Consider the following 27,922-nt stretch of genomic DNA (forward strand, 5'->3'; position numbering starts at 1 on the left):
ATTATAATTTAATATCGAGACAGTAAGTAGGTCCCAGTATATATAATCAATACAATGTTGATTTGGTAAACACAACTAAGTTGTTTTATAAATTTCACACTTTATTTAATTACGTTAAAACCTATTTAACCTATAATAATTTAGAGATTTTAAAATAATGCTATCTTGACTTTTAAGCACTGCAGGCTACATTTTCTAAAATCCAAAACTAATAGGAACAAAATAAGAAACACTGTAAACATATAAATGCAACTTTTTTTATTAATAATATTTGGGGTGGGGTTTATAAAGGAATAGTACAAATGTATTCAATAAACACACAAATATATGTGAAATAAAGAGCAGTTCATTAAAATGAGTTATACAAAATATTTATAAACCAGCAGCAACGGATGAACATTGGCACACATAATGTCTCTCGCAAGCTCTCCTCCATCTTCCAATTTACAAAAACTAAACTTTAGGTAATTTGTTCAAACATACAATGGAATCCTTTATACAATTATTTTCATAGCTAGACAAATTGCTAAATATGCGATATTTCGATGGTGATTAATGAATAGACCTTTCCGATTAACAAAATAACAAACGTAGCACTAAACTGAGCATAATTTTTCATCACTGATATTTGGAATTGTCCAATATAATCTAAATATAAAAAATCTCCAGCGCCGGCAGCGCTTCACTTCGGAGCCTGGGCCGGCTTATGCAACCGCACTTGACCAGATGTCGGAGGCGAAGAAGTAAAAAGGCAGGACTAGAGATTCTCTTCATTTTAAAAACTCGATTTTTAATTATAGCGAAGGGTAGTTTAACAAATAGCATAATTCACTGTATAAATTTGAAAGAAACGTTGAACTCCGCGTCGCGATGGTAGGATCAGCAGAGTCACTGTTTCACATGGTCCACAATACACTCGGGTTGCTGTTCTGTTGCTGTTCGCTGTATTGCATGCCTAGCTCCGAAGTCCGCCCTTCGCCACAGAACAACACATCTTACTTGCCACCATCTGCAAACAGAATAGCTTTTCATTTTTTGTAGGACACAAAACTGCTGTTTTTAGTTTTGAATTGATATAAATCTTCAAACATTAAAAAATTCCATGAAAATTCCAACCAACCCAGGTTGGAGGCGTTTTTAATAGCATTTGATTGATGAAAGTTAGTTTTGTTTTCGGACTGTGATAAGAAAATTACAAGTTAGTGTGTTTTGAAGTTTAGCTGTTTTTTCCAAGCTCAACATAGAAACACATTGGGTTGAAATTAAAAAACAGCTGTACACCAAAAACAACCCTTTTTCCCAAGAGATAAAAACTAATAATTACCTATTTAGAAAACATAAAAAATTCTTTCTCTTTGTCAAGAGTAAAATTGATCTTTTTCTACGAGCCAAATATGAACTTTTTTAAAGTGGACTACCTAAGATGACATATTAAGTATAGAAGAAGTCATTAATATGACAACATAGTTTGACAGAATAGACTTCCCATGTAATGTAAATATTTGAAGCTAAGAAAATAGGTAGATGAAGTTCAGTACCAACCCACTAGAGCACCAGAGAGTACTAGTGTATTGGGTTGAATATTAATTAAAATCAATGCAATATCATAGCAAACAGCTAAATGATTTATCTTTTAACACAGAATAATGCCATTAGTTGGTAAACCATCTCAACAAATTGCACCAGGTTTATTTTCTTTAAATTTTTACATTACATGGGAAGTAATGGTTTGACCTACTCTGGTAATATTTAACGGTGTTAAAATTGTAGCCAAGAGTGTTAATGTGGATTACTGATCCTTATAGATCAGCAAGATCCATCCAAGGAGCATGATATTAACCAGCGGTTGGAAATCATCCAGTTAATGAGAAAAGCAGGATATTCGGGTGGACAAGGTTAAGTATTAAGTATCTCAAGGTCGAGTTAACTTACCTCTAGTAGCCGCAATTCATTAGGTAATCTCCTAACTTTTCCACTACAGACGCTGCTTGCTGAGGTTGGATAGGATCTTCATACAATGAAACGACAACAGCTGCAACAGAAACACATTACTGAGTCGGAGGGTACAACATAAACAATTACATTGATGTAAGGTTGCTTTGATTTCTCAAACCTGCAATAATTCTGCGTAAATTCCTAATCTTGTAAAATGAGCTGACTACGTACTAAAATTAGCCTTTTCACTAGTAGGCTAAAATAAGAGTGGGGTTAATAGAAAGAATGTAAGCCCAGCAAAGTAAGAAACATCATTACAGCCTAGATTTAACCGCATTGTAACGTAGTTCTTTCAACCATAAAACCTGACATGATAATCATACCATCACCTAAGTTCAGTTATAAAATTAACCTACTAAATTAGTGCACAAAATTATTTTAATGTGAGATTTTTAACCAGTACAAGTAGGCTAAGTGATATGTGACAAAGATCAGCAACTCAGAGGTACTAGGATGTAGAATATTGTTTGTCTATTTTCTCACCGAAAATGACGAAATGACACAATATTAATTTAATTAAGGTTTTGAAGTAAATTTCCGCAGAGCAATTATTGAAACCTTGTTTTGAAGTAACAAGAAACAGTAGTTGAGAACTCTTCTTGATTTTTCTTAAGCCTGATTCAAAACATGTTACGGTACCATGTCTCAAATTATATTAGCTAAATGATTGTAACACACCTACTTAGTTTTTTAAGAATAAAAATACATTTTTAAGTTAGAGAGTTAACTTTTTTGTGATTTAATTTAACAGCTAAGCCATTTGAAATAGCCTTGAAAATGGCTTTGTTGATCAAAAGGATTCCTACTGTACCTTAGTATAAAACAAATTTATTTCCTTGACACATTTTAAACGTAGGAAACTTAACCTTTAACTACAATTTTTTCCTCAAGTAAACTTGTCAGCGATTCTATAGAGATTTTAAGCCTATTAAATAATCTTTACAAGAATTTCTTTTTATTATTGTGATATTGCATATTATATTAGCTAAATGATTGTAACACACCTACTTAGTTTTTTAAGAATAAAAATACATTTTTAAGTTAGAGAGTTAACTTTTTTGTGATTTAATTTAACAGCTAAGCCATTTGAAATAGCCTTGAAAATGGCTTTGTTGATCAAAAGGATTCCTACTGTACCTTAGTATAAAACAAATTTATTTCCTTGACACATTTTAAAGGTAGGAAACTTAACCTTTAACTACAATTTTTTCCTCAAGTAAACTTGTCGGCGATTCTATAGAGATTTTAAGCCTATTAAATAATCTTTACAAGAATTTCTTTTTATTATTGTGATATTGCATATCAAATTAAAGCTCAGCTCAAGGAGTGCAACATTTGAATCAAAGTAGAGATACTGTATCTGCATTTTTTAGAAAAATATATCTTAGGGTAGGCTATAAAAATTCAAAATAATACGGTAGCTACTAAAATTCTTTACATAAAGAGTTACAATTATTAAACCGACCAAAATAATCAAATTCTACTTCTGAGAAACGAAAGTTATTCCTTAGAGTTGGTTTAGTGGGAAAAGTTCTGATTACATCACTATGGGACCTTCGGTTTGTTTGAAATCATTAGTAGACACCTTATACGATTCCCCCTGTACAGTATATTAAAGGCAAGGTTTAAATTTGGAAACAGTTTTTTTAAACATGTAGCAACAGAATATTCTTGGACTAAAAAAGGTTACCATTGTGCAAAAAAAAGGGATGCATTGTTTATGAATTTCAAAACATCATTCCTGCCTTTGTACTGCTGACCCATATTTCAATAGATACTGTATTTATAAAACACGCTATTTTATTTATTTACGGTATACGTTAAACCCTCTAAAACTGCACCATGTTAAATGAAACGCAGGTTAATCATTACCGTGATAAAAAATTCAGAGATCAATAATTGGAAAATGAGCTAAGCAATGGGAACTGTCCGCTGTAGAGCAAGTCATTGGCTCAGCTTAGCCAAATATGTTAAGGAGCAAACGACAATATGGATCTCAAACTATGATATATGGTAGATATTCAGAAAACCACTATTGATTATTTAAAAAAATATATTTGTGTATACAGTTGCTATATAAAATTTTGTTATACTTGTATAAAGGCTACGTGATGGAAAGAGCAAGGATAGATTTAGTCCCACTCAGTATTGAAGCAGCCAAGAATATATCTGGCCCAAGGTCAAAGCCCACCTGTTGGCTTATCAAGGCTAATCACCCGGCTTACTTTCTCCTGGCCAATAGAATTTGTGATCATCAGCTCAATGTATGTCATCACTTTCACTTTTATTAGATACACGTCAAATACAATATATAGCATAACTTTTCAGTGTCTATACCAATCTCATTTAACAAAGAAATGGACATAAAAAGTGTTAGGCCTACAACAGAAAGCGGTTTGACCCCTTACTTCCTAAAATTACAAATTAGATTTTTTATGGTTACATTTGGAATTAATTATATTAAACATATTAGCGAATTTCCCTAGTAGCTATTACCGTAGGCGGCACAATAAGACCTAGGCCCGAGGCCGATTTACTTTTTCATTTTGTACCCAGAGGCCAAAAACACCATTCGCTCAAATTGTTGTATATGTACATATATATAGATATGTATATACGTCCGTGAACATGATAACTTGAGTAATTTGTATGTCCAAATTTGATGCAATTTGGTTTAAAGATGTAAGGCGGGATAAACTTGAATGAGTTGGCGAACCAGCCTGATCGGACCATTGGAACGGGATTTTACGGGGTAAAAAATGGTTTTTCTCGTTTTTGACTCTCAAAACATAAAATTTTTAAAAGAGCTTAAAAACAAATAGTTTAGTAGGCATCAAAATGTTTTTGTATGGTTATTAGTAAAGGAGAAAATTCAAAAAATTGTAAATTTAAAATTCCCATGTTATTCTAATGGAGAATATTGTAAAATGTTGTAGTTTGCTAGTTGGATATATTTTGATCAAACTTGGCAAATTTATTTATTTTGTACTAAGCTATTAACATATTACTGAAAAATACATTTTATTAGATTCCTTGTAGCAGCAAACCTAGGTACTCGTTTAACCTAATGTTATTAAAATCAATTCAGACAAATGGAAAAACGCTTAGTCGGCAGGTTTAATGCAGCGGGGGTATTTTTACATTTAACATGATTGGTTATGCCTATATACAGAGATTTTAGAATTAAATTGATTTTTAATATTCTGTAGAATTCCGTTAACATAGGGTTTCACTAAACCTTTAATAGTACTGATTTCAGCATTTTAAGAAAGTAGAAAAAATCCTTGAATTGACATGAGTTTTAGCGAATTTCCCTATAGGGAAGTAGCTATTACCGTAGGTCTCATGGTAAGACCTAGGCCCGGGACCGATTTACTTTTTCATTTTGATGTCCCCAGAGGCCAAAAACACCATTCGTTCAAATTTTTATATATCTATATATATATATATATATGTGTCCATCCGCACGATAACTTGAGTAATTTTTGTCCGATTTTGATAAAATTTGGTTTGAAGGTGTAAGGCAGGATAAACTCGAACGAGTTCGCGAACCAGCATGATCGGACTATGGGAACGGGGGTTTACGGGGGGTTTTATGGGGTAAAAATAGGTTTTTCCCATTTTTGACCCAAAAAAAATAAAATTTTGCAAAATCTTTTCAAACCATTTTGTAGAGCTTAAAAAAACAAATAATTTAGTATATTGAAGTGTTACTATGCGCCTAATGGTTACGGAGAAAATTCCAAAAAAATGTAAATTTTAAATTCCCATGTTATTCTTATGGAGAATGAGTAAACTGTTGTAGTTTGCTTGTTTATGTACATATTTTGATCAAATTTGGAAAATGTTTTTATTTCTTACTAACTATTAACATTTTACAAAAAAAAGTTTTACCCTCCCTGATGCAGCAAACCTAAGTACCTGTTAAAATAATTCTATTTAAATAGGAAATAAATGTTAAATTTTTAAGTAGACATTTTAGTGTAAATCCAATCAGACATATGGAAATTCGCTTAGTCTGCAGGTTTGCTGCGGCGGGGGTATTTTATACTCAGTTTACCAGTTGGTATCAGTGATTAAATCGTTTACAACCCTAATAAAAGATAATGAACAATTATTATACTTTTAATGTGATATTTTACATCTAGAAAGGCTTGTAGCAGATATCCAAGCTCAAACACACGGGTGATAACATACTGATAAAATACCCCTGCCACAGCAATCCTGCAGACTAAGCGAATTTCTATTTGCCCGATTGTATTTTTTTAATTCACATATCTTCTTTTATATGATTATATTTATTTCCTATTCAGATACTTTAACATTAGTTTAAAGAGTACTTAGGTCTACAAAGGGCAGTAAATAAACTGTTGTTTTTTTTTTCTGAAATGTTAAGTAAATAAGTTAGTAATAGTTTAGAAGGGAATAAATAAATTTTCCTAATTAGATAAAAATATGTTCAATAAAGAAGCAAACTAGCCTACAATAGTTTACTTATTCTCCGTAAGAATAAAAATATGGGAATTTTCTTGTTTTAGCGAATTTCCCATATAGGGAATAAGCTATTACCGTAGGTCTCATGGTAAGACCTGGACCCGGGACCGATTTAGTTTTTCGTTTGAGGTCCCCAGAGGCCAAAAACACTATCCGTTCAAATTCATATATATATATATATTTATGTATATGTATATATATATTTATATATGTGTCCGTTAGCGCGATAACTCGAGCAAAAATGATCCGATTTTGATGAAATTTGGTATAAACGTGTAAACCTACATTTATTCGAACGAGTTCGCGAACCAGCTTGATCGGACTATGGAAACAGGGGTTTATGGGGGGTTTTATGGGGTAAAAATGGGTTTTTCTAATTTTTCACCCTGAAAACATAAAATTTTGAAATTTCTTTCTAAACCATTTTGTAGAGCTCAAAAAAACAAATAATTTAGTATATTGAAGCATTGTTGTACGCCTAACGGTCACGGAGAAAATTCAAAAATAGTGTAATTAAAAATTCCCATGTTATTCTTATGGAGAAAATGAAAATTGTTGTAGTTTACTTGTTTATGGGTATATATTGATAAAATTTGGCCAATTTATTTATTTCATCCTAGATACTATTGATGTATGGTCAAAAATAAATAATGTTAATTTAAAATTACCATGTTATTCTTATGGAGAATAAATACAGTGTTGTAGCTTGCTTGTGTATGGACATATATTAATGAAATTTTGAAATTTTGTTTACTTCATACTGAGCTATTAATATTTCAATAAAACCCAACTATTTTCTTCCCTGTAGCAGCAAACCTAAGTACTCATTAATATTAATGATGTTTAAATAGGAAATAAATCTGACAATTTTAAGGAAACAATTTAGTGGAATTCCAGCTGTGTATATGGAAATTCGCTTAGTCTGCAGGTTTGCTGCGGCGGGAGTATTTTATTTAATTTTCTCTTTAACCATTAAAAGAGCATGACAACGCTTCAATATACCGGTAATAAATAATTTGTTTTGTTATGAATTAAAACGGCTGATGGTTTTGGCCTCTGGGGTCCTCAAAACAAAAATAGGCCTATAAATTTGTACTGGATCCAGTTCTTACCATTAGACCTACCGTACGAACCTTATTCCCTGTATGAAAAATTCACAATTTTATAAATTTTAAACATTCATTAATCTAAGTAGACCTAGGTAGCAAGGCGCAAATAGATTATCAAATTGAGCTAGGCCCTTATAACAAGTTACAATTATTGCTATCAATATTATAATATAATTTAGGACAAGTTCTTAGTAATCCTAAAGATCAATTAAAATTTTAATATTTAGGATAATAAGTATATCCTATTATGTATATACTTACAATGTTGTGAGTATTGTGAGGTATGTAGTATGTAGGACTATCAAGGAATCAAGTGTATTTCAGGACAATTACAAAAAATTTATCGCAAAACCATGTGTCTGTGTGTCTTGATTTTGACATAAATAAACTAAACAACTCTCCAAAATTTTAGGCTCTCCATTGCTATCAAAGCAACAAGTAGTCAAATAGATATTGCGCTACATATCAAATGGTCCAATCGTAATAATTAAAGAGCTCCAATGAGACTTCATTGGATCTCTCTCTTCTGGTGATCCAGATGTTTTCCATTTGTTCTAGGATGCTAGGCACGAGTTTGGGACTGTTTTGCACATTACTTCAGGCTAGACCTAGGGGTTATAGGCTTTTTTTCAAGTAAAAGTAAAAAGACTAAAGAAAATTGTCGTTACCTTGTTGCGTCTTTACACAGTGTACTCCTACTTTGCCCAGCTTTGCTCTGATGACTCTATCTGTGCCGGAAAGGTATATGTATCGGCTGCCAGCTAATGTGACACCGCCTGACGTTAAAATATCTTGTTTTTCAAATCCTTGTACCAGTTTTGACAGTTCATCTTTTGATACCTGAAACAAATAAAATGTGGTCAGAAACCTTATTGGTTTTATAAGTTAAAGAAAAGTGTAATTTTTAAATCCCCTAAAATTTATATTACCCCTAATCACATGTTATTGGAAACCTCAATTAAGAGTCGATCTTGATTACAAGTCTCATTAAGTTATCTTATCTTACCTAACAGGGGCAGGTCGAGACCCTGAACCACTTCATCCAAAATCAAATTATTATTAATGCGCACCCTAGACAATTGTTTTCTGGTTGACCTTACAAGTCAAGGCGTAATATGAATGCCTGAAGCTTCCCAATAAGTTCATCCTCGGGAAGATATCTTCCTCTAGCAAGATTACCAAGAGTTATCATTCTAGCATCAGAGAGCATTAAATTATCTCCATGAGAGTCTTGTTATCGAGGTTTTACTGTAGTGTTTTGGCTCATTATCCAATGCTACACTAAAAAGTAAGACGCCTGAGTTCCAGCCGTCTTACTTAGGCTCACCGTTTTTCAATTGAGGTGTCATCTTAAAACTTAATACAGTGTGATATAAAAGTCCGGGGCGGTTTAATATATTTTTTACCAATATAAATAAAGTAATGAGGCTTGGTATATCAATAATAGTCATAAATGTCTACTCTTTGAAGCTACTTTCACTTTATTATCCCTTAGGGAGGACGGCCCACGAGGAGTCTAGTCAGATAAAATTTTTAAATAGCAGCATAGGTCGAGTTTGGCATCTAATTAAAGGTCTTAGTTAATAGAACACACGGAACTTTTCTACCACACTTTATAGGCCATAGTGCACCTTTGGATGGTAATTAAAAAAGTAATTTCCTTTAGGGCTTTGCACCCCTCACAGTTGATTTATTTCTAGAGTCCATTTTCAAAGATCCAGTTATTCTAACCAACTTTTTGTATTTTTAACGGTTTAAATGTGAATTAGTTATTTGTGTAACTAGTGGTGAAAGTGGCACTTTGCTGCACACGAGAGCAATGTTTACGCACGAGCCGCAGGCGAGTGCGGAATGATCTCGAGTGCAGCAAAGGCCTTTTTCACTCGTGTTACACATTATATTTTTCCTACAGTCACTATAAAACATAAATAATTAGTCTTTCAAACACTATACAACACGTTTTTAGGTTCAGCTAGCAACACAATTACACAAATGGTGCCCTGGAGAAAGTAGTACCCGTGGTCCGTATCACTCCGCTATTTTTCCTCGGCAAGAAATGTGCTCCGTCTTTTGAGAATATAGTTCCGTATGTTTTTGTAATTTGAAGTGGTTTCCGCGCCTAAAAAAAATGCTTTAAAGGTATTTTCTTGTTTATTAAGACCGTAGGAATGTTTTAAAAACGTTTAAAAGAAAAGTCCAGAAAGTTCAGAAATACCAAAACTATAAACACGAAATGACAGGTTAAATCGTAGTTATAATAGTCAATCAGCTGTTCATAGTATTATTATCTTTAAGTGTTGCCAACCTATTTCCAAGCGTACACGGATTACGTGCATAATAAAACCACGCTGTTTTGTGTTGTTTGGTTGGAATCCTGATGTGCGGCAAAGTATAAACCGTGCGGCAAAGTATAAACCGTACGGCAAAGTATAAATATGCAGCAATTAGCAGCTTTCTGTACTATAAACAGTACAGGGAAGCCAACTTTGTCGGGTGACTGTAGGAAAAATAATTTTACAGCTGTCCCTTCAGTTACAGTAAATGTTTACAAGAGACAAAACAGTTTTTGACAACTATAAACTGTTTTTGTTCATTCTCTGCATCACTGAAAGAGTGAAAGAACAAACGGTGAATAAAACGTAAAAAATATTTAAGCTAGTGACAGAAAACTAAATAAACTAGTGATCGATAATTTGAAGCTTTTGATCTGATCTGACGCATTAACCAACCAATAAATCCATAGCATTGTTGCGTACCATATAAAATATAAAGAGTCGCTACCAGTAACAAACGTTAATATTTTTTGTCCTAACATTAAGTTTATGTAGCCTACCTTAAATGTAACAGGAAATGTTGTTAGGCTATAGGTTACAATTTGGATTGGTTGAACTTATTACATAATTAGGCCTACATTAAATAGCTACAGTACTAATATTTTTTGTGGTAGGGCTTATACGACAAATACGTTGTACAGGAGACTCCCTCTTATCCGGACTCCTCGGGACCTAGGCCAGTCCGGAAAAAACTTGTTAAAACGGACCGTTTACTTTGATATTTGACTTAAATTTAGGAGAGAATTGTATGTAGACACGTGATCACTGGTCTAAAATCTTTTCCACGAGAACAGTTTTTTCAGTACCGATACCGCCCACTTCCTGCCGATCTAGTCCGCTTAAATCAATGTGCTGATAACCGGTTAGGAAAAAATGTCATTTCCGCCTAGTGTAGTCCCGTTAAAAGGTGTCCGGCTAAGAGGGAGTCTACTGTAGTTGGACATTATTGTTATGTGACAGATGTTTTCATGGGGTGTTATATTAAATTGCAAAACCTATTAGGCCTACAGTAACTGTGTTTTTTTAACAACTTTGAAAAATTATTACCGTAACATGATTTTAGTACAATTTTGTGATATATAGTCTGTAGGATGGAACCTGTTTCCCGACCCTATTTCTACCTGTGACAGTCCTGGGCCTAAAAAATATCAAAACTATAGACAAGAGACAGGTTTTATCATACAGACTATAGGTAGGAGGCGTGATTGGACCTTAATTTTGTGGAAGTGTTCATAGCGATGCAGTTAGCCTACTGTCAATGGAGAACTTTATCAGGTCAAGCGATAATTTTTTGTATTATTTGGGATGAATCAGGTGATAATAGCAATTTGAACGACTTAAGTTCAAATTGAACTTAAACATTAGACCGATACCGACGTTAAAGTTAAAGTTTTTTTATAACTGATATTATTTTGTTAAAAGGCTTTAACAAAACGGAGCCACATGTTATGCAGCACAAGAAACTATGCAGTTGTTGAACACGTTTTCAGGAGGTTTATCCATCGTTTCGGTGATCGACTTGGCAAACAAGATCATGTGATCTTGTGGCACTCAGATCATTTCCTGGTTATTTGGAACGAAAGGTTTACACAAACCAGTCCAAATAAATTCCCGAAATGATGAGTTGACAGGCGCAGTAAAAATTAACAACACACTTTTCTAAAAATGTTTACACCAACCATTAACAGCTCCGTCAAAGAGGAACTCAGATTTTAAGGTAATGTTTAAACTCAAATTAAAATCCAAAATTTTTATTAGTCTCTAGGCCTAATTTATTATTTTTTCAACCCGTGCAATCATCACATTGCCACATCAGTAAACAGTACGCAAAATAGGCCTAGCTCATTTCCGCTTTATTCATTCTTGCTCGCGTGAGTCACATTTCCTGATCAGCTGATTTCACTGTTGGCGTTTCTATAAAACACTTACATCCGGTAAGCAATATAATATAATCTAAAAAAGCTTAAATGAAATTTTACATTCAACTAAAAAATTAATTTGTGTGTTAAAAAAATTAATTAATGTACAGAGTACCGGATGATTCTAACTTTAAATTACAGGGTTATTACAAATGATGTTCCTGATTTTGATTATAAATTTTACTAGGTTAATTTGTTTCAAGACTATTTTAGTTGGTACCATTGGAAAGAAAAACTCATAAAGTTTCATTTACATTGGTTTGGGTGCATATCAGCTGTTTGTCAAGTCAATTGTTGTAAGTGTTGTGTAATGGTTGAATTTGAAGGCAGGTAAGCTTTTTGCCAGTTGTAATATTACATTAACCAATATGTTATTAGTGTGCAACGACACTTTAGAACCAGGTTTAACGATTATCCTCCTAGTAACCACTATATTGGCAAGTGACACTTGAAATTTAAGAGAAATTGCTGCATTTGAAAGTTACTTGTAGTTAGGGCTGAACTTAACAAGGTGCTGCCTGAGATATGGAACGAGCTCGGTGGGCCGAATAATGACACACCCCGGAACTGGCCTGCAAGATCTCCGGACATCACCCCCTGTATTTTTTTCTTGTGGAGATACATCAAAGATAAGGCGTACACACCACCATTATCAGATAGCATACTTGAGATCCAGCAACGGATTACCAATGCTATCGAAACAATAGATCAAGACCCACTTTTCAAAGTCTAGCAAGAGCTTGACTACATTATTGACATCTGTCGTACCACAAGGGGTTCCCGTATCGAGCATTTACAGTTCTGTGTATCTGTGTCGAAACTTTTTGAGTTTTTCAAAAGTTGTAACCATTTTATTTCTTTGTATAACAAATAAAACTATATTTTATGTATGTTTGAAATCATGAACATCATTTGTAATAACCCTGTATTTTTAAATAAGTTTGAAGATTTGTTAAGGATTCTGAACAAAGAAAACCAAATAAATAATGTTTACATTGCAGCGGATTTCAATATTGATGTTTTGGAATACACAAATAAACCACAGCAAAGATTTGAGTTACTTTAGAGACTTACGGTTTTATTACAAACTTAACATCTCCCACAAGGATAACCAACAATAAAGCTTCTTGTATTGATAACATACTATCACTAAAGTTAAAAACGTGTGAAGAAACTCCATCAATGAACCTAGAACTAGGTATATCAGATCATAGGGCAATCTTTGTGGATATTTCTAAAAATATTTCATCTCAGCACAAAACTGATCTACCTAGGGTTAAAAGAAGATTTTTTGCAAATAAAAATATTAATTCATTCATTAAAAAAAATCAGTATTACCCTACTAATTGGCAAGTTTCACTAGATAAAATGTTTAAGGAAAACTGTTCAAACTTTTTTGGATGTTTTCAAAGAATTTTTGATGAATGCTTTCCTTTAAAATTTTTTTGTAGTAAAGTTAAACCTTCAAACAACAAAAAATGGATAACAAATGGTATAACGATATCGAGCATTAAAAAGAGAGAGCTAAGAAGACTAGCAAAGCAGTCAAACGATATAAATTTTATTAATTAATTATGTTAAACATTATAAAAAGATCTTCAGTAACGTTTGTAAATTGTCAAAGAAAATGTATAATTCTAGTCTTATAAAAAATGCAGAAAATGAGAGTAAAGCTGCTTGGAAAGTTGTAAAAAACCTTGTCTTAATTTCCCTGATATTGTAATAGATAACAGTATGCCTATTACAAATGGAAATGATATAGCTAGTTTTTTCAACAAAAAGTTTATTGAACTGTGCAATGATATAAGTATTCAACCATGTGAGCAGGAAGCATTAATCTTAACTCAGACTGACTTTTATTTAAATCAAGTAAAATTTAGTTTCTAAATGTGACTCCAGATGATGTTATTAAAACAATAAAGTTATTAAAAAATAAAAAATCAGCAGGATGGGATGAATACCATTGGAGATTATGAAAAAAGTAATGCACTCTATTGCTGTTCCTTATCGGTTTTAATAAATCAATCTTTTAAATTTTCTGTTTTTCCTGACAATTTAAAGTTCGCAGAAGTAAAACCTCTTTTTAAGAAAGGACAAAAAAAATCCTAATAATTATCGTCCTATTTCAGTTCTTCCTTCTTTTTCCAAAATTTTTGAAAAGATAGCACTAAATAAAATTTTTACATTTTTAGACGCACACTCAATTTTGGTCGCTGAGCAATTTGGATTTTGAAAAGGTCACAGTACAGTAGGGGCTCTAAACGAACTTGTTAACGAAGTATCTTGGGCTCTGGGTGGGTCACAGAGTACCATGGGGGTCTTCTGTGACCTTTCCAAGGCCTTAGATTGTGTTAACCACAGCATACTTTTAAAAAAGCTTGAAGTGTACAAATTTTCAAAGCTATCAATTACATGGATTAAATCATACCTAGAAAACCGGTTCCAAAGAACTGTAATTTTAAAAAATTATTTAGTATCTAAGTCTCCTTGGGAGAAGATCAAAATGGTTGTCCCACAAGGGTCTATCTTAGGACCTTTGCTCTTTTAGCGAATTTCCCTATAGGGAAGTAGCTATTACCGTAGGTGGCACGGTAAGACCTAGACCCGGGACCGATTTACTTTTTCATTTTGATGTCCCCAGAGGCCAAAAACACCATTCGTTCAAATTTTTATATATGTATATATATATATATATACGTCCGTGAACGCGATAACTTGAGTAATTTTTGTCCGATTTTGATGAAATTTGGTTTAAAGGTGTAAAGCGGGATAAACTTGAATGAGTTCGCGAACCAGCACGATCGGACCATGGGAACGGGGCTTTACGGGGGGTTTTATGGGGTAAAAATTGGTTTTTCTCACTTTTGACCCTCAAAACACAAAATTTCCCGATTTCTCTTTAGACCTTTTTAAAGAGCTTAAAAAAACAAATAATCTAGTATATAAAAGTATTTTTGTTCGATTGTTAGTAACGGAGAAAATTAAAAAAATTCTAAATTTAAAATTCCCATGTTATTCTTATGGAGAATATTGTCAAATGTTGTATTTTGCTTGTTTATGGATATATTTTGATCAAACTTGGCAAATTTATTTATTTTGTACTAAGCTATCAATATTTTACTAAAAAACACACTTTATTAGTTTCCTTGTAGCAGCAAACCTAGGTACTCGTTAAACCTAATGTTATTAAAATATATTTAACTGAAAATCAATTCAGACAAATGGAAATTTGCTTAGTCGGCAGGTTTGCTGCGGCGGGGGTATTTACTATATATTAATGATTTACCTAGGAATGTTTCAACAAAAATCATTCTATATGCAGATGACCCAACAGCAATTATCAAAGCTAGGTCCCATTTTGAATTGGAGCATAAAATTAATCAAAGTTTCTATGAATTGGCAAGCTGGTTTGAAGTTAATGGACTAAAACTTAATCAAGATAAAACCCAACTATTAAATTTTTGTACCGCACAGTCAAAAGAAGGTTAGGCCCTACAGTTCAGAAATTATCGTTCAGGACCAGTTGATACCACTCAGTGACAGCGCAAATTTCCTTGGTTTGGAACTGGATATTAATTTTTCTTGGAGTACTTGTATTGATAATATTATTAGTAAATTAAATTCAGCCTGTTATCAAATGCTAGTACTACGTAATTATATTGACCTTAAAACTAGAATTGATAATCTATTATGCTTTCTTTTTTTCAATTAGGCCTATTAAAGATGGGATTGAATTCTGGGGATTATCATGCGATTCAGTTAAAGTTTTTAAAGTACAGAAAAGGTTTTTAAGAATAATGACATTTTCATATTTTAGGAAATCTTGTAAATCGCTGTTCAGGGAATTAAACATCTTAACTGTTCCAAATTTATATATATCAAAAACCTTAGTAATGGTACAAACAAACTATGAAAATTTATTAAATGATAATTTTGACCACAGATACAACACAAGGTTTAAAAATAATTTTCAATTACCGATCCATCGTCTGCGTCTCACTGAAAAGACACCAACATACATGGGAAAAAAGCTGTAGCCTACAATAAGTTACCACTAGGTTTAAAAAATATAGCCAATACAATGTCATTTAAAAAGAATCTATCAAAATTTTTAATAGAAAAAAACTACTACCATATTAATGAGTATTTGTTGTAAACTATTTTTAAATCAAAGTCAGTATTTTAATTTTATTTTTAATTTAATTTTAACTATAGAATGTAAGATGACCAACTATGTATTTATTATAATTTTTGACAATGTCACCTGTTTTGTAGCTATGCTATGTGAACGTTTTGTGACGATAAAGTTTGATTTGATTTGTTATGATAGCTAAGTTAACTAAGGTGGCAGGAAAAATCTTGTAGTTATTACAACTTTAAACAGTCATTTTCTCTCTCAAAATGTATGGTCACTTTCATCTTTGAAAGCTTTGTGCGGGCATCTACAGTTCTCGAGGGGCAATGACGTACCCTGTGCTCTTAATACACAAATACAGTAGCTCTATCCTTTCAACATAGGGGTTTTAATGATTTTATTGGGCTAACTGAATTTCTTTACTACATTCTCAGTCAAGATTTGTTTTTACAAAAACTCCTTAAGATATGATTTAGTATAAAACAATAAACATAGGTATAGGCCTACTAATTAAACCGAGGGACTAAGATTGGTTTAAGTTTTAAACTTTAATACTTTTTGATCATGGCAGGACCAATCTATGGATTTGAGGCAAAGATTTTTTAATACTAGCCTACCCTACCTAGTTGAGTAAACTTCTAAAGAGAACAATAGCCTGCAGTACATACTCAACAGAATTGACCGTATAGTTTACCAGAACACTACCTACCTAATTTAAGAAAACCAGGTTTCAGGAGTGACTAAGTCATGTAGCCTACAGACATGATTAATACCTTTCAAATCACTAACTTAACAAAGCTTTTCAATCAAGCAGCCTTTAGAGTCAATGGAAAAGTTTAACCTGATACATCTGCCAACAACCTAGATGCATCATTGCTCATAGAGAAATGGTCATGGAAGACAAGCTGAAGTACCTTGATAATAAGCTTGCAATTACAGTAAGATTGTGTTTACATGTACAAATACTGGCATTGTTTGTTAACAGCTGTTTGCTCTTCACATAACTTCCTCCTCTTTAATTAACTCAAGTTTTAAGTGCTCTAGGCCTAGTTGCCATTAGATCTTGAACTCGCCAAAAAACCACCCTTGATAATGTACTGGGATTCTCATAATAATCAGGGCTCTGGTTCTCATAATTATCATCGATGACTAATTCTAGAAACACTTCTAACAACACATTCCATACTAAACACTTCACACTCTACACTTCAACACTTCTAAACACTTTCCATTCATTGGTAAATAACTGATTTCACCAAATGCACGCTAACGATAGTTAAGTTAATCTTCAGTTAAAACTAACTGAAGATTTAAACCACAGTTAAAATCTGATTACACCAATGAAAACACCTCAAAACTAATGCTGGTTTAATAAACCAGAGTTTAGAGTAAAATCATAGACTAACCAACACAAGTAGACTTGTCATCCCATTGTAAATTTTGACGCACGTTTTTCGTGTCTAGTTCATGTAGACACTGGGCGCTAGTGTCGACAAAATTTTGTTTCTATTATTTTAGGGTTAATTTCTTGGTTTGTGCTTTACAGGTTGGTTATATAACTAGGAGACAAGTTATTGTTTATGATTAGATCGTATTATTTGGTTAAACGAGGTTTTAAATGACTGTAATAACGGGAAACAAATTGTAAACAAAACACAACCTCTACATAAACTGTACAGAACTAACAATAAAATTGTCTTCAGCTGTTCCATAAGGATGAGAAATCTACTTGGGTGAGTAGGCCTATGTTTTATCAATGGTAAAATCCAGGTGGCAGTGGGAGTGAACTGTCATACCGGGCTATTTTGGGAACAAGTAAACATAGGCTACCCTAACCTTGAAAAAAAAAACAGTGTTTATGAGGTAGTGAAAATCAAACTGGAGAAAGCAAGCTTACAAGAATACAATGAGCAACAAGAACAAAATAACAACAAAAAACAAGAATAAATAGTAAAACAATTAATATGAGTAAATAAAGGCAAAGCAATGTTGATAAAACAGATTCAATTGGGGAACAAATTGATTGAGTTTTTTGCTGTTTTAATCAATAATAAAAATCCACCCAACTTTTTAAAGGGAAGTTCAAGATTTCTGTTTGTTAACAAACCAGTAAAAAAAACTGGAGGTAAAAAGAGTTACAAGGACGAGACATAATATCTAATGATACCATCAAAATAATGATTTTCTATTTAAATACTAGAAGAATAATGACAATTAGGGTTTAGTACTTGCCCTTACGCCTTACCGAACGCAAAACAATTGTTTGAGCGTAGGGTTAGGGTTACCCAAAACCGGGGGAAAAAATTGCTATTAAGTTTAGTTTGTTCAGTTTTACACGAACAGTTGATCAAATAAACAACATTTAACTGCCTGGTAAAGGTAATCTCATCAATGTTGACCGTTAATAAATCAGTAAATCAATACCGGTACGTAACATTTCACGTTAATGGCAAATAATCGGTCGGTCGTTTTCGACTCCAGATTGATTGTTTAACGCTAAAACGTATTTGTATTAGTACAAGTTCGTTGTAAAAAAATACCCAACAGAAATGGTAAATATTAAATATGTTGAATATATGATCTTTTTTGACATTGTAAATTTCGAGTTTTATCTGTAAAGCGTGTAGGCTAACTGAAAATTAGGGCTGCCTATATCATTGGGAGAGCCTATTTTTTTGTTAACAATCAAAATAAGGAATTTAATAATGATGGTAGAAAAACACTCTTTTCAGCCGGGATAAAAGAGTGGCTCTTGATTGCCAATCAGTTCGCGTGATTGCTAATCACATACCGTACGTAGAGATACACCTTTACTAAAAACCTTGTGGGATAACCTAAAGAAAAAGGCATAATGTTTTATTAATTCATATCTAGTAATAAAATCAATTTTGCCTAAATTATTAAAATTATCAAACCTTTCCCATATCCACATAGTGCAGTGAACAACATAGACTAGGTACCCTACTCTTCCTCACTATCACTTTCAAAAGCAAATTCGTATCGTATGCTCATTCTAGCATTTGGCCTTTCCATATAAACTTAAAACTTAAAAGCCAGCTGATAGTTACTTATTGTAGGTAACGAAAGATTAAAGAATTTAACCGGTCAGAATTGGGCAGTTAATTATCCAACGGCGAGTTAGTCTAAACTAGCTCTAAAGCACAGACCGTTAAACGATTTGTAAATATAAACTAGTATGTAAGAGCGAATAGCCAGTGAAGGGATGAACCATAAGTGCTTGAGAAAAATCAAATTAGATATTAGGTATCAGTGACAGTGAATTTAAAGTTAAACAGAAAAAAAGACAGTTAAAATAAAATGAACCTACTCAAGACAGTGTTTATAGAATATAAGTATAGTTTAAAGTTTTTCAACCGCGCGTGTTTTACAACACATGGTTGAATATTTGTATAAAAAAATGTTTTTTATGTGAATAAAGATTTTTGAACTGAACTGAACTATGCTGCTCGCTGGCATCAGTGAGTGCAAGTGGTCACGTGACCTCTAGTCGCCGCTACCTTGCTACCAAAAGTTGAACATGTCCAACTTCGCCAGCCGCTGACAAATACTCGCCTGCTGGCTGCAAATTTTTTGGTCACATTAAGCTGACAGTAGCGGCTTCTTTCAATTCACCGCTGATGCCAGCCTAGTGTGACCTGTGCTTAACGGCGAAAGGTGAAATGCGATTTTATCAGTTAAGAGGTTTAACTGCAGTTAGAGCATGGTTTAACGGCATTGTAAACCTAGGCCTACTGTCCCAAGTTTAAAGTCCGATGGACATGAAATTTAGGAGTTATAAAAGATCTACAAATGTATAATGCATTACCTATATAACCTCATATATCCTTTCTGTAGGCCCAAACTATTTTAGTAATTTTTAATTTTCAAGTTCACAATTACTTAGGCCTAACTTTAGAAGTTACTTTCCTGTTACGAACATTCATTATTATCGATGATCTCTTTTCGATACCTATAGGCCCTATCGATATTTTTGTTTTCCTTTACAAACCATATTCCATCTGTTTAAATGTATTCAAATGCATTTAAATTACAGACAGACAGACAAACAGAAATAGCAAATATGTCTAAGTTAGGGCCTATACTTGGTTCAATAACCGATTTATTGAGCTAGTATTAGAGATAGGTTTAAGAACTATTCTTGTTTAGGCAAAAATAATAACCTATGAGTTAATTGGATTAAGAAACGAAACTATTCTAAACTAACCAAACTTGCTGTGTAGGCTAAGTTACCGTTTCAAAATTTTGTATGCCTAACAGAAAAGACATGGGGAATAGGCTATCAAAACGGAATTTTGAAATGTTACATCAAGTTTGGTTAGTTAGGTTAGTTTAGAACAGTTTCATTTACTTATAAGTAGCCTAATATATATTTTTTGTTTGTTGATAACTTACCGGTACCTATTGAACAATATTTATTTATCGTGGTTGTCAGCTGATAAGTTTCAATTTGTTAATACCTATCAATACTTAGGCCTATATCGAATAAAAAAAATTAAATATTGTTATATCAAAAAAGAAATCATTGATTATATAGTAGAACCTCTGAACCCCTGCAATCCGAACGTCTACTAATTCGAACCCCTCATTGCTGTACTCTATACACAGTAGCTACAGCAGTTCTTTATTGTATAGATACTGTATTTAATTTACACCACTTTATAAAACATTTTTTCACTTTTATTTCCTAAAATAATGTCTATAAACTTTAGCCATGTTTTAGCTAATTGTTATGTAAAAACAACAATATGTTCTGTAATCCGAACTACGGTACGGTATTCAATAGTCCGAACTACCCCTGGTCCCAATTAGTTCGGATTAAAGAGGTTCTACTGTAATGAATGTTCCCTTTTAACAGGAAAGTAGGCCTACCCATTTCAATAAACTTAAGTAGGCCTAGGCGCTATGTTAGGGCTAAGTTATGCGTTATAAGGTAATGCATTTTTATATTTAGGGGAAGGTGTTGTACCTACTTTGGACCTACATGTACTTGGACCTATAAATCATTTTAGCACCATCTGTTAAGTAAAGGGAGAACTTGTACCATTAGTTAGGTAAGTAGCCTAATGCTTTTGCTACCAGAGGTCTATCCTAATGTGTTCAAGTTGGAATTGTATATGTGTCCTGTTGACAGGAAAACTGTAGGTACCGTAAACCGGGGTGAAGATGAACACTTTTTCTGGTTTTTCTTGAATAACTTTAAGATTGTTAAATAAGATATCAATATATTGTACAGCCTATGTTGTTTTATAAAGAGACTTATGATAATATAATAACTTGAGTTTAAAAAAATTAAATACAAAAAATACACGAATAAATTATACCTGTTCATGTTCACCCCGGGTTTGGGGTCAAGATGAACACCCTATACAATTTGCATTACACTCTATGTATTTTTGCTCTTGTGTTCATTTTCACCCCCTGAAAAGAGCACAAATTAAACTGAACTTAATAAAGTTATTTTAAGATTAAAAAATTTTTTATACAATTATTTTTGGTTTTTCTAAAAGTTGTCTATAGGCTACATGGATTTAGGGAGACATAATTTTCTTACAAAAAAACATGGTCGCTTAAAATAATTTTTTTTTAACACACCAATTATAATGGGTTATGATTGTTATAGTATGTGTTTTATGTAGACAAAAAGATGCTGATTCATAAAATAATTTTTATCTTTTACATTTTTTATGATAATAAAAAAAACATTTTCTGAGTTTTGTTCATCTTCACCCCGGTTTACGGAAACAAGTTTTTATAAGGTAAAAGTAAGTACCAGCCTAACTTATATGCAACTTTTAATTTTCTTTTACTATGGTAGATTTAATGATCGTTTATCTCAGCTGCAATTTGGTGCTATAAACCAACAACTCAGCTACAGTTTCATATGATTCACACCATGTTAATCCTAACCTAGAATAGTCTAGAACCAAGGCCAGGTGTTGTACCATGGACCATAGTAGCTTATTGTCGAGACCACGTAAGTTTGCAGTTGGTGACAGCCAATCACAAGACAAGGCTAGTGCAACGTTGCCACATCGCACTAATTAAAATATACTAAGCAATATTTTCAAATCAGCTGGTATTATTAGATTTGGCAACACCGCACGGTTCTCATTGGTTCATTCAAACCCATATGGTAAATAGGCTCCTCCCTCAACTGCAAACTTATGTGGTCCCGACAATAGGCTACTAAAAGCAGACTTTAATAATTCTGTCAAAAAGTCTTATAATAGGCATTTGTTATTTAATTTGCTATAGCCTAAACAAACAGGACAGCCTCCAAGACAGTTATTAGACGAGAATTGATGTAGGCCTTAACTAGGCTATAAGTGAACTTCTTACAAAATAGGAAAGAGCTAACCAACTTCTACTCGTCAGAGGAGCATGAGCATGTGCATGTTTGATTTTTTTTTTATTAGCTTTTCTTTAGGAGTGTGGCGATGACTTAGTCCGAGCCAGTGAGTGCATGTTTCTGTGCAAGAGTGTGTGGTAGTGTTGGGGCCGTCGACTCCTCTCACTTCTGTGCATTACTTTTTCATATTTATGGTCTATCTTGTTGTTACCTTTATTGTTACTGTAAGTTTTTTAATTTTCTTCAGAGTTTACCGTACCTTTTGCACATTGTTCTCTCCTGTAAATTTGCTGTTTTTGCCTCCATACTTACTATGTATTTATTTTGTAGTGTCTCATAATTTTGGGTTTGCTTATTGTTAGTCTCTACTTCGTTAATATTTATTGTATTATTGTTCCTGCATGTAACTAGTCTTATTGCCACTTGCTGTGATATTTATCATATATTTATTTTCTCAACTTTGTCTTGTTAATTATCCTAAGTGTAGGTAGTAGTGTAATGGTCAAACGCATGTATTTTTACGTCATCTTTTTTTGGCCATCTGTATATAGCCTAATTGCAATGTGAAATGTAAAATGGTGTTTGCCGTATACAAATAAAAACTAATTAAGTTAGGCTATTAATTTTATAGGCCCTAACATTTAAATGTGTTTCTACATTGATTTCCTCTCTAGCCTACTTTAAAATCAGTGGTCCAAGGTACAACGTAGGTCCGAGGTACAACATAGGTACGGTAGCCTATTTACCTTGGTCCTCATGTTAATAATTTTTACCTAACTTAACTTAAGTTAGGCCTAATTAAAAATATTTGTTTTGGGTGAAAATAAAGGGTTAAATAAAATATATGTAAACTTATTGTGTTAACCCTCCGAGTGTCCCTTGTTTTGGCCCTAATGTCTGCCTATTTTTTGCTCATTTGCAAGGTTTTATTAAAACGGATCTGAGAAGCTTGAAAACAATGTTAATTATACTGTTCTATATACCATTTTGTTTGGAAAATCATGGGCTTCAATATTATACATAGAACATAAGGAACATTTGTTTCAAAAAATTTTTTAAAGGTACCTACCGTAAAAAAAAAATATTTTGGGAAAACAAAAAAATAAAATAAATTCGCGCTCAATAAAATTGTATAAATTATAGGCCTATAAATATTTGAAAATAGCCACTTTGTTCTAAATTTTATGAGGATTACAAAAAATATATAATAATATAAGGAAGTAGATTTGCAAATAAATAAGTTATGGCCAAAAAACAGATTTCAGTACATAGCGTTTAGCTAAGAATGCATAGCCTAACCATAGCTAGGAATCTGGCTGATAATTTACATCAATATCACTAGGCCTACTTCTTCAGGATCATCAACTAGCCCTTCAAAATCACTTAAATCTTCTTATAATGCACCACGTATAGGCTATCACTACTTTTGATTTTTAACACTAAAACAATGATAAACGTAATAAAACACATCAGTCATCGGTCCGAGGTTAATCAAGCTGTTTACAAATACGCACGTCAGCTGTCTGCTACAATATTTTCGAAACTAAAATGAATAGCCTAGCGCTTAGAGACAGACCTCGGGAGAAAGCTCTGAATCTGTAAAATAAAACGATACCTAACTCGATCCAGTTCAATCCGATTTTGTCAGTCATAGAGCCTTCGCCGTAAACAGTGTGAGTCGCTGCAGCGACAAATAACACTCGGAGGGATAAAGATCAATGATTACTTTTAAGTTATGTAAGTTACTACGGTAACATATTTAGGCCTAAGTAAGTTAGGCCTATGTATTGTGTTTTAGGTGTCATATCAAAATAAAAAGGTAAAACAGGTCCATGGTAAAACACCTTCCCCTAACCTCATATCCTTTCTGTAAACTAGGGCCTTTTTATTTTTAGATATTATTCAAGTTCACAATTAAGTTACCGCTACCGTACCTAACTAAAGTTACCCTTAACATTTCACTAAACTTAAGTAGGCGGTATTTATTGTGACGAACGTGACCATGGGAACCTATATAGAATTATATATCACTAGAAACTAGATTTTTAGCTGAAAATAACGGTGCAAAAATTTTTCCGCGCTCTCAAATATTAACGGAGTTACGGCTGTTTCAAGTTTTATTTACCGGTAGGCCTAGGCTACTTTGTTTGTTTGACCTAACCAATTTATAAGCCTATGAAATGTTCTCTCCAGATACTTGATATACCGAAATTAAGTTAATTATAACTTAAGTAATGATTTAAGTAGAAGACTCACTTTTTACCTGGAAATAACAGTGCAAAAATGTCTCCGAAGCCACGAATATTAACTAAGGTAACTTAAGATAATTTGATATTTTGATTTCCTTTATCTACCTTCTGCCTTCTATTCTAGTCTAGTCTGCTACTAACTAAACTCCTTGACTCCTTGCCGCAATACGGAATTCGGGAATTACGGACTAGATTAGGCCTACATAACTGTTTGTAGAACTGTAGCCTACTGAACCGAACTGAAATGAAAATGAAAATACGAAATTGAAGAGAAGAGAATAAAAATAAGTCAAGTCATTTAAAGTGCATATGCTACAAACATCTAAGAAACAACACGGCACTGATAATTTATTTCAGAATGATTTTATTTAGGCATGTGTGGAAGGCAAGTCGGGCTTATGCGGATTCGTGACTGTATTAAGTGTTTTGAAGTTAGGTTAGATTAGGAAGGTAAAGTGTAGGTTATAGTGAACCACAGAAAACGTACTACTATAACCCAGAATGCCAACCGCATGGTAAAAAGCATTAAGTGGTTTGAGAGAGCTTTGCCTGTCAATCCGTAGGCAGCGCCACCAGCGTTGCTATGCTATTGCGAACTATCATTATGCTGAAATTAATAAGTTTGCGTTAATTATCTTATTGATTGTTAGTGTGAGTCTAATATTTACTAAAAATCACTTACAATTTATATAAATTTGATAGTTAGGCCTATATAAAGTTTCTGGTGAGGAAATATCGTCAATTAAAATAGACTAGTCAGTAGACTTACAAAGGTAAATAAAACTTAAAACTGCCGTAACTCTGTTAATATTTGAGAGCGCGGAAAATTTTTGCACCATTATATTTTCAGCTAAAAATCTAGTTTCTTGTGATATATAAATCTATATAGGTTCCCATGGTCACGTTCGTCGCAATAATTACCAAGTAGGCTACAGTAGGTAACTTATGCGGGGGTGCAGGGTAAGTTTAGTGGTTAACCTGCTGCACTTTAACCGGTCCTACACTCATTCAAATGAAAAATTGATATATCGATCGATATTTTTCATTCGAATGAGTGTAGGACCTAAAGTAAAGTGCAGCCGAGGTAGGTCATTTAAAAGTTTAACTGCATTGAAATGGAATTTTTTCTGAAAGAAAGTGGTTGAGGACCTAATTAGTGTTGGCCTCAACCTGGTTCACAGTCAATGCTCTCAAATAATTAGGTCTAAGTTATGTCAAACAAATCCTTTTAAAAGGACTAAAATCCTTTCCTTAGCCTCACTTTAAAATGATTGATTAGGCCTAGGCCTAGTTAACTTACCTAGACCTACACTTGGTGCAAAGTGAGGCCTTGCAACCTAATGAATAGAGGCTAAGTTTATCTATTTTGCTTCCATTCATTGGCCTATCCTCCTACAAAAGATCTCAATTTCAACCAAAGTATGTATGTAAGGCATGAGAGAGAAAATGTGTTTAAACATGCAGACTACACGACCTACCGCACAACGCCATTTTGCAGGCTGCAGCGGTCTGCAGTTTAACAAGATCCGGTAAATTAAGTATTACAGGCTGCATCTTAGTAGGACTGACTTAAAAAATACGCAAAGTAAGATTTCCGAGAGTCCACTCAATGTAACAGAATTGATAAATTTATAAGATTTTTGGATCAAACAATGCTGATATCGCCCGTCAATTAAAACGCCGGTATATAACTAACGAAAAGTTGAGCAGACATGGTTCTCATGACAAGACACTTACTTCAAATCCTTCTGATTTCGCCCAAACATTTCCGTCATGTCCTCCGATGGCGGCTTTTGTTACACATTTGGATGCTAATAATTGCTTGTCAACGTAATCCTGCCAGCTCATTTTGTACACAAATCACTAAAATGTTATTTCACTCACAAATTTCGCACTACACCACTGACGCGACACGACACTCTCGTTGTCTCGTTCACCCTTCTTTCCAGATGGAGGAAGGTGGACTGGCGCGGAGGGAGAATATGACATGACAGTATCTAATGCGCATGGTGATTCACATCATATTTTTAACAAAAAGTGAGACAACATTATAAAAAAACGTACAGATAACTACAAAAAAATATAGAAAGTTCCATATTTAATTTTGTAACGTGCATTTAGTAAAGTATTTTGGCTAGAATCATTAACAGATTATGGAACTACTTTCTGAAACAAAGCAGCATCCGAGAATAGAAGGATAAAGCTTTGGTGAGTTTGAAATCCACAAAGCATTAACCAAATGTCATACATATAAAAAAACCTAGTTCCACTTTCAGTTTCCACTTATTTTAACATAGGTAAATCTTAGTCTATGCTATCTATACCGTTTGGATGCATGATAATGATTGTACCCTTATACTGTATAACAAAAGTCCGTGAACCTACAAAAGTTTTATTTTTTTGTGTTGAAATTGACTTAGAGAACTACAAGTATTATTAACAACCAAAAAATATCTTGTGGTTTTAAAGTAATATATTCTGATAAGTAGTATCTTTATTAAAATATTGAAAATAAAACATACAGAATTGAAAACCAAAACAATATGAGTAGAAAATCTATATCTGTACATTTTAAGCTAAGCGGAGTCAATATTGTCGTAATCCAGTAACCAAGCTTTCATAAATACACAAATACCATTAGCTGCTTCCAAACAAAACAGCTGTTACAACCCTACTTGCGACGTTGCCACTTCGAAGGCCATGGCCTGGAGTTAATGGCGGCCTGTTCATAATTTAAATTTCAGATGAACTTTTTTAAAATGTTCATAAATTTAAATAAAAAAGCGAGATTTAATGAGCTGATGTCACCTGTCTGCCATGTTATCTTATGGGATGTCTGTCACTAAACCACTCACTCGACGAATCTCGACATCACGACGTTGCCAATTCTACCAGGACGCGGCCTGTAGTTTAAGGCGGCCGTGGTACAAAGGCCTTTCAACTAAGTGGCCTATGATGATGGAAGGAACTAGAAAGGCTGGTCCCGACACTAATTGAATGATAACCGACCAGAAGCGATCCGAAGAGCGCTTTTTCTCTAGACCACTGCTACGATTCCTCTGAGTTGTTTAATTCCTTCTGAGGACCACTTCCCATGTCTCAGATTTGAACATTATTATCATCATTACCAATGTAAATAAGTTTTTAACCCGAACATGAGTGAAGGATGAGTGTAGAATGAAGTCTAGAGATGCCTATTCTACACGAGCGTGAAACCTGCGACGGGATTCCCGCGTCTGGACCATGCGCTCGACAGGAACCATTGGATTAAATTGGGGTCCCTGCCTACAGGAACGGGATTCATTACGTGGATCGGTT

At 33.4% G+C, this 27,922-nt stretch overlaps 1 protein-coding gene across 1 annotated transcript; it reads right to left on the bottom strand.

Annotated features, from left to right (window-relative positions):
• Positions 1–241: 241 nt before the first annotated feature.
• On the bottom strand, positions 242–26,580 carry LOC129001577 (profilin). Its single transcript, XM_054428918.1, has 4 exons — positions 26,342–26,580; positions 8,267–8,438; positions 1,933–2,032; positions 242–1,009 (listed from the first exon to the last, which is right to left on the bottom strand). The coding sequence occupies exons 1-3, from the start codon at positions 26,450–26,452 to the stop codon at positions 1,935–1,937; spliced, it is 381 nt and encodes a 126-aa protein (XP_054284893.1). The 5' UTR covers positions 26,453–26,580; the 3' UTR covers positions 242–1,009; positions 1,933–1,934.
• Between the last annotated feature and the right edge of the window lie 1,342 nt (positions 26,581–27,922).

Source organism: Macrosteles quadrilineatus, unplaced genomic scaffold (assembly GCF_028750875.1).
Source record: "Macrosteles quadrilineatus isolate MER2022 unplaced genomic scaffold, UCM_ALF_1.0 Scaffold_8__2_contigs__length_117827958, whole genome shotgun sequence".
Lineage (NCBI taxonomy): Eukaryota > Metazoa > Arthropoda > Insecta > Hemiptera > Cicadellidae > Macrosteles > Macrosteles quadrilineatus.

Excerpts from the sequence above, each read along its gene's own strand:
- LOC129001577 (XM_054428918.1), bottom strand. The coding sequence starts at position 26,452 with ATGAGCTGGCAGGATTACGTTGACAAGCAATTATTAGCATCCAAATGT. Across the intron at positions 8,439-26,341 it reads CGAAATCAGAAGGATTTGAA|GTATCAAAAGATGAACTGTC; the intron begins GTAAGTGTCTTG and ends TATTTGTTTCAG. Across the intron at positions 2,033-8,266 it reads CTGTGTAAAGACGCAACAAG|CTGTTGTCGTTTCATTGTAT; the intron begins GTAACGACAATT and ends TTTCTGTTGCAG.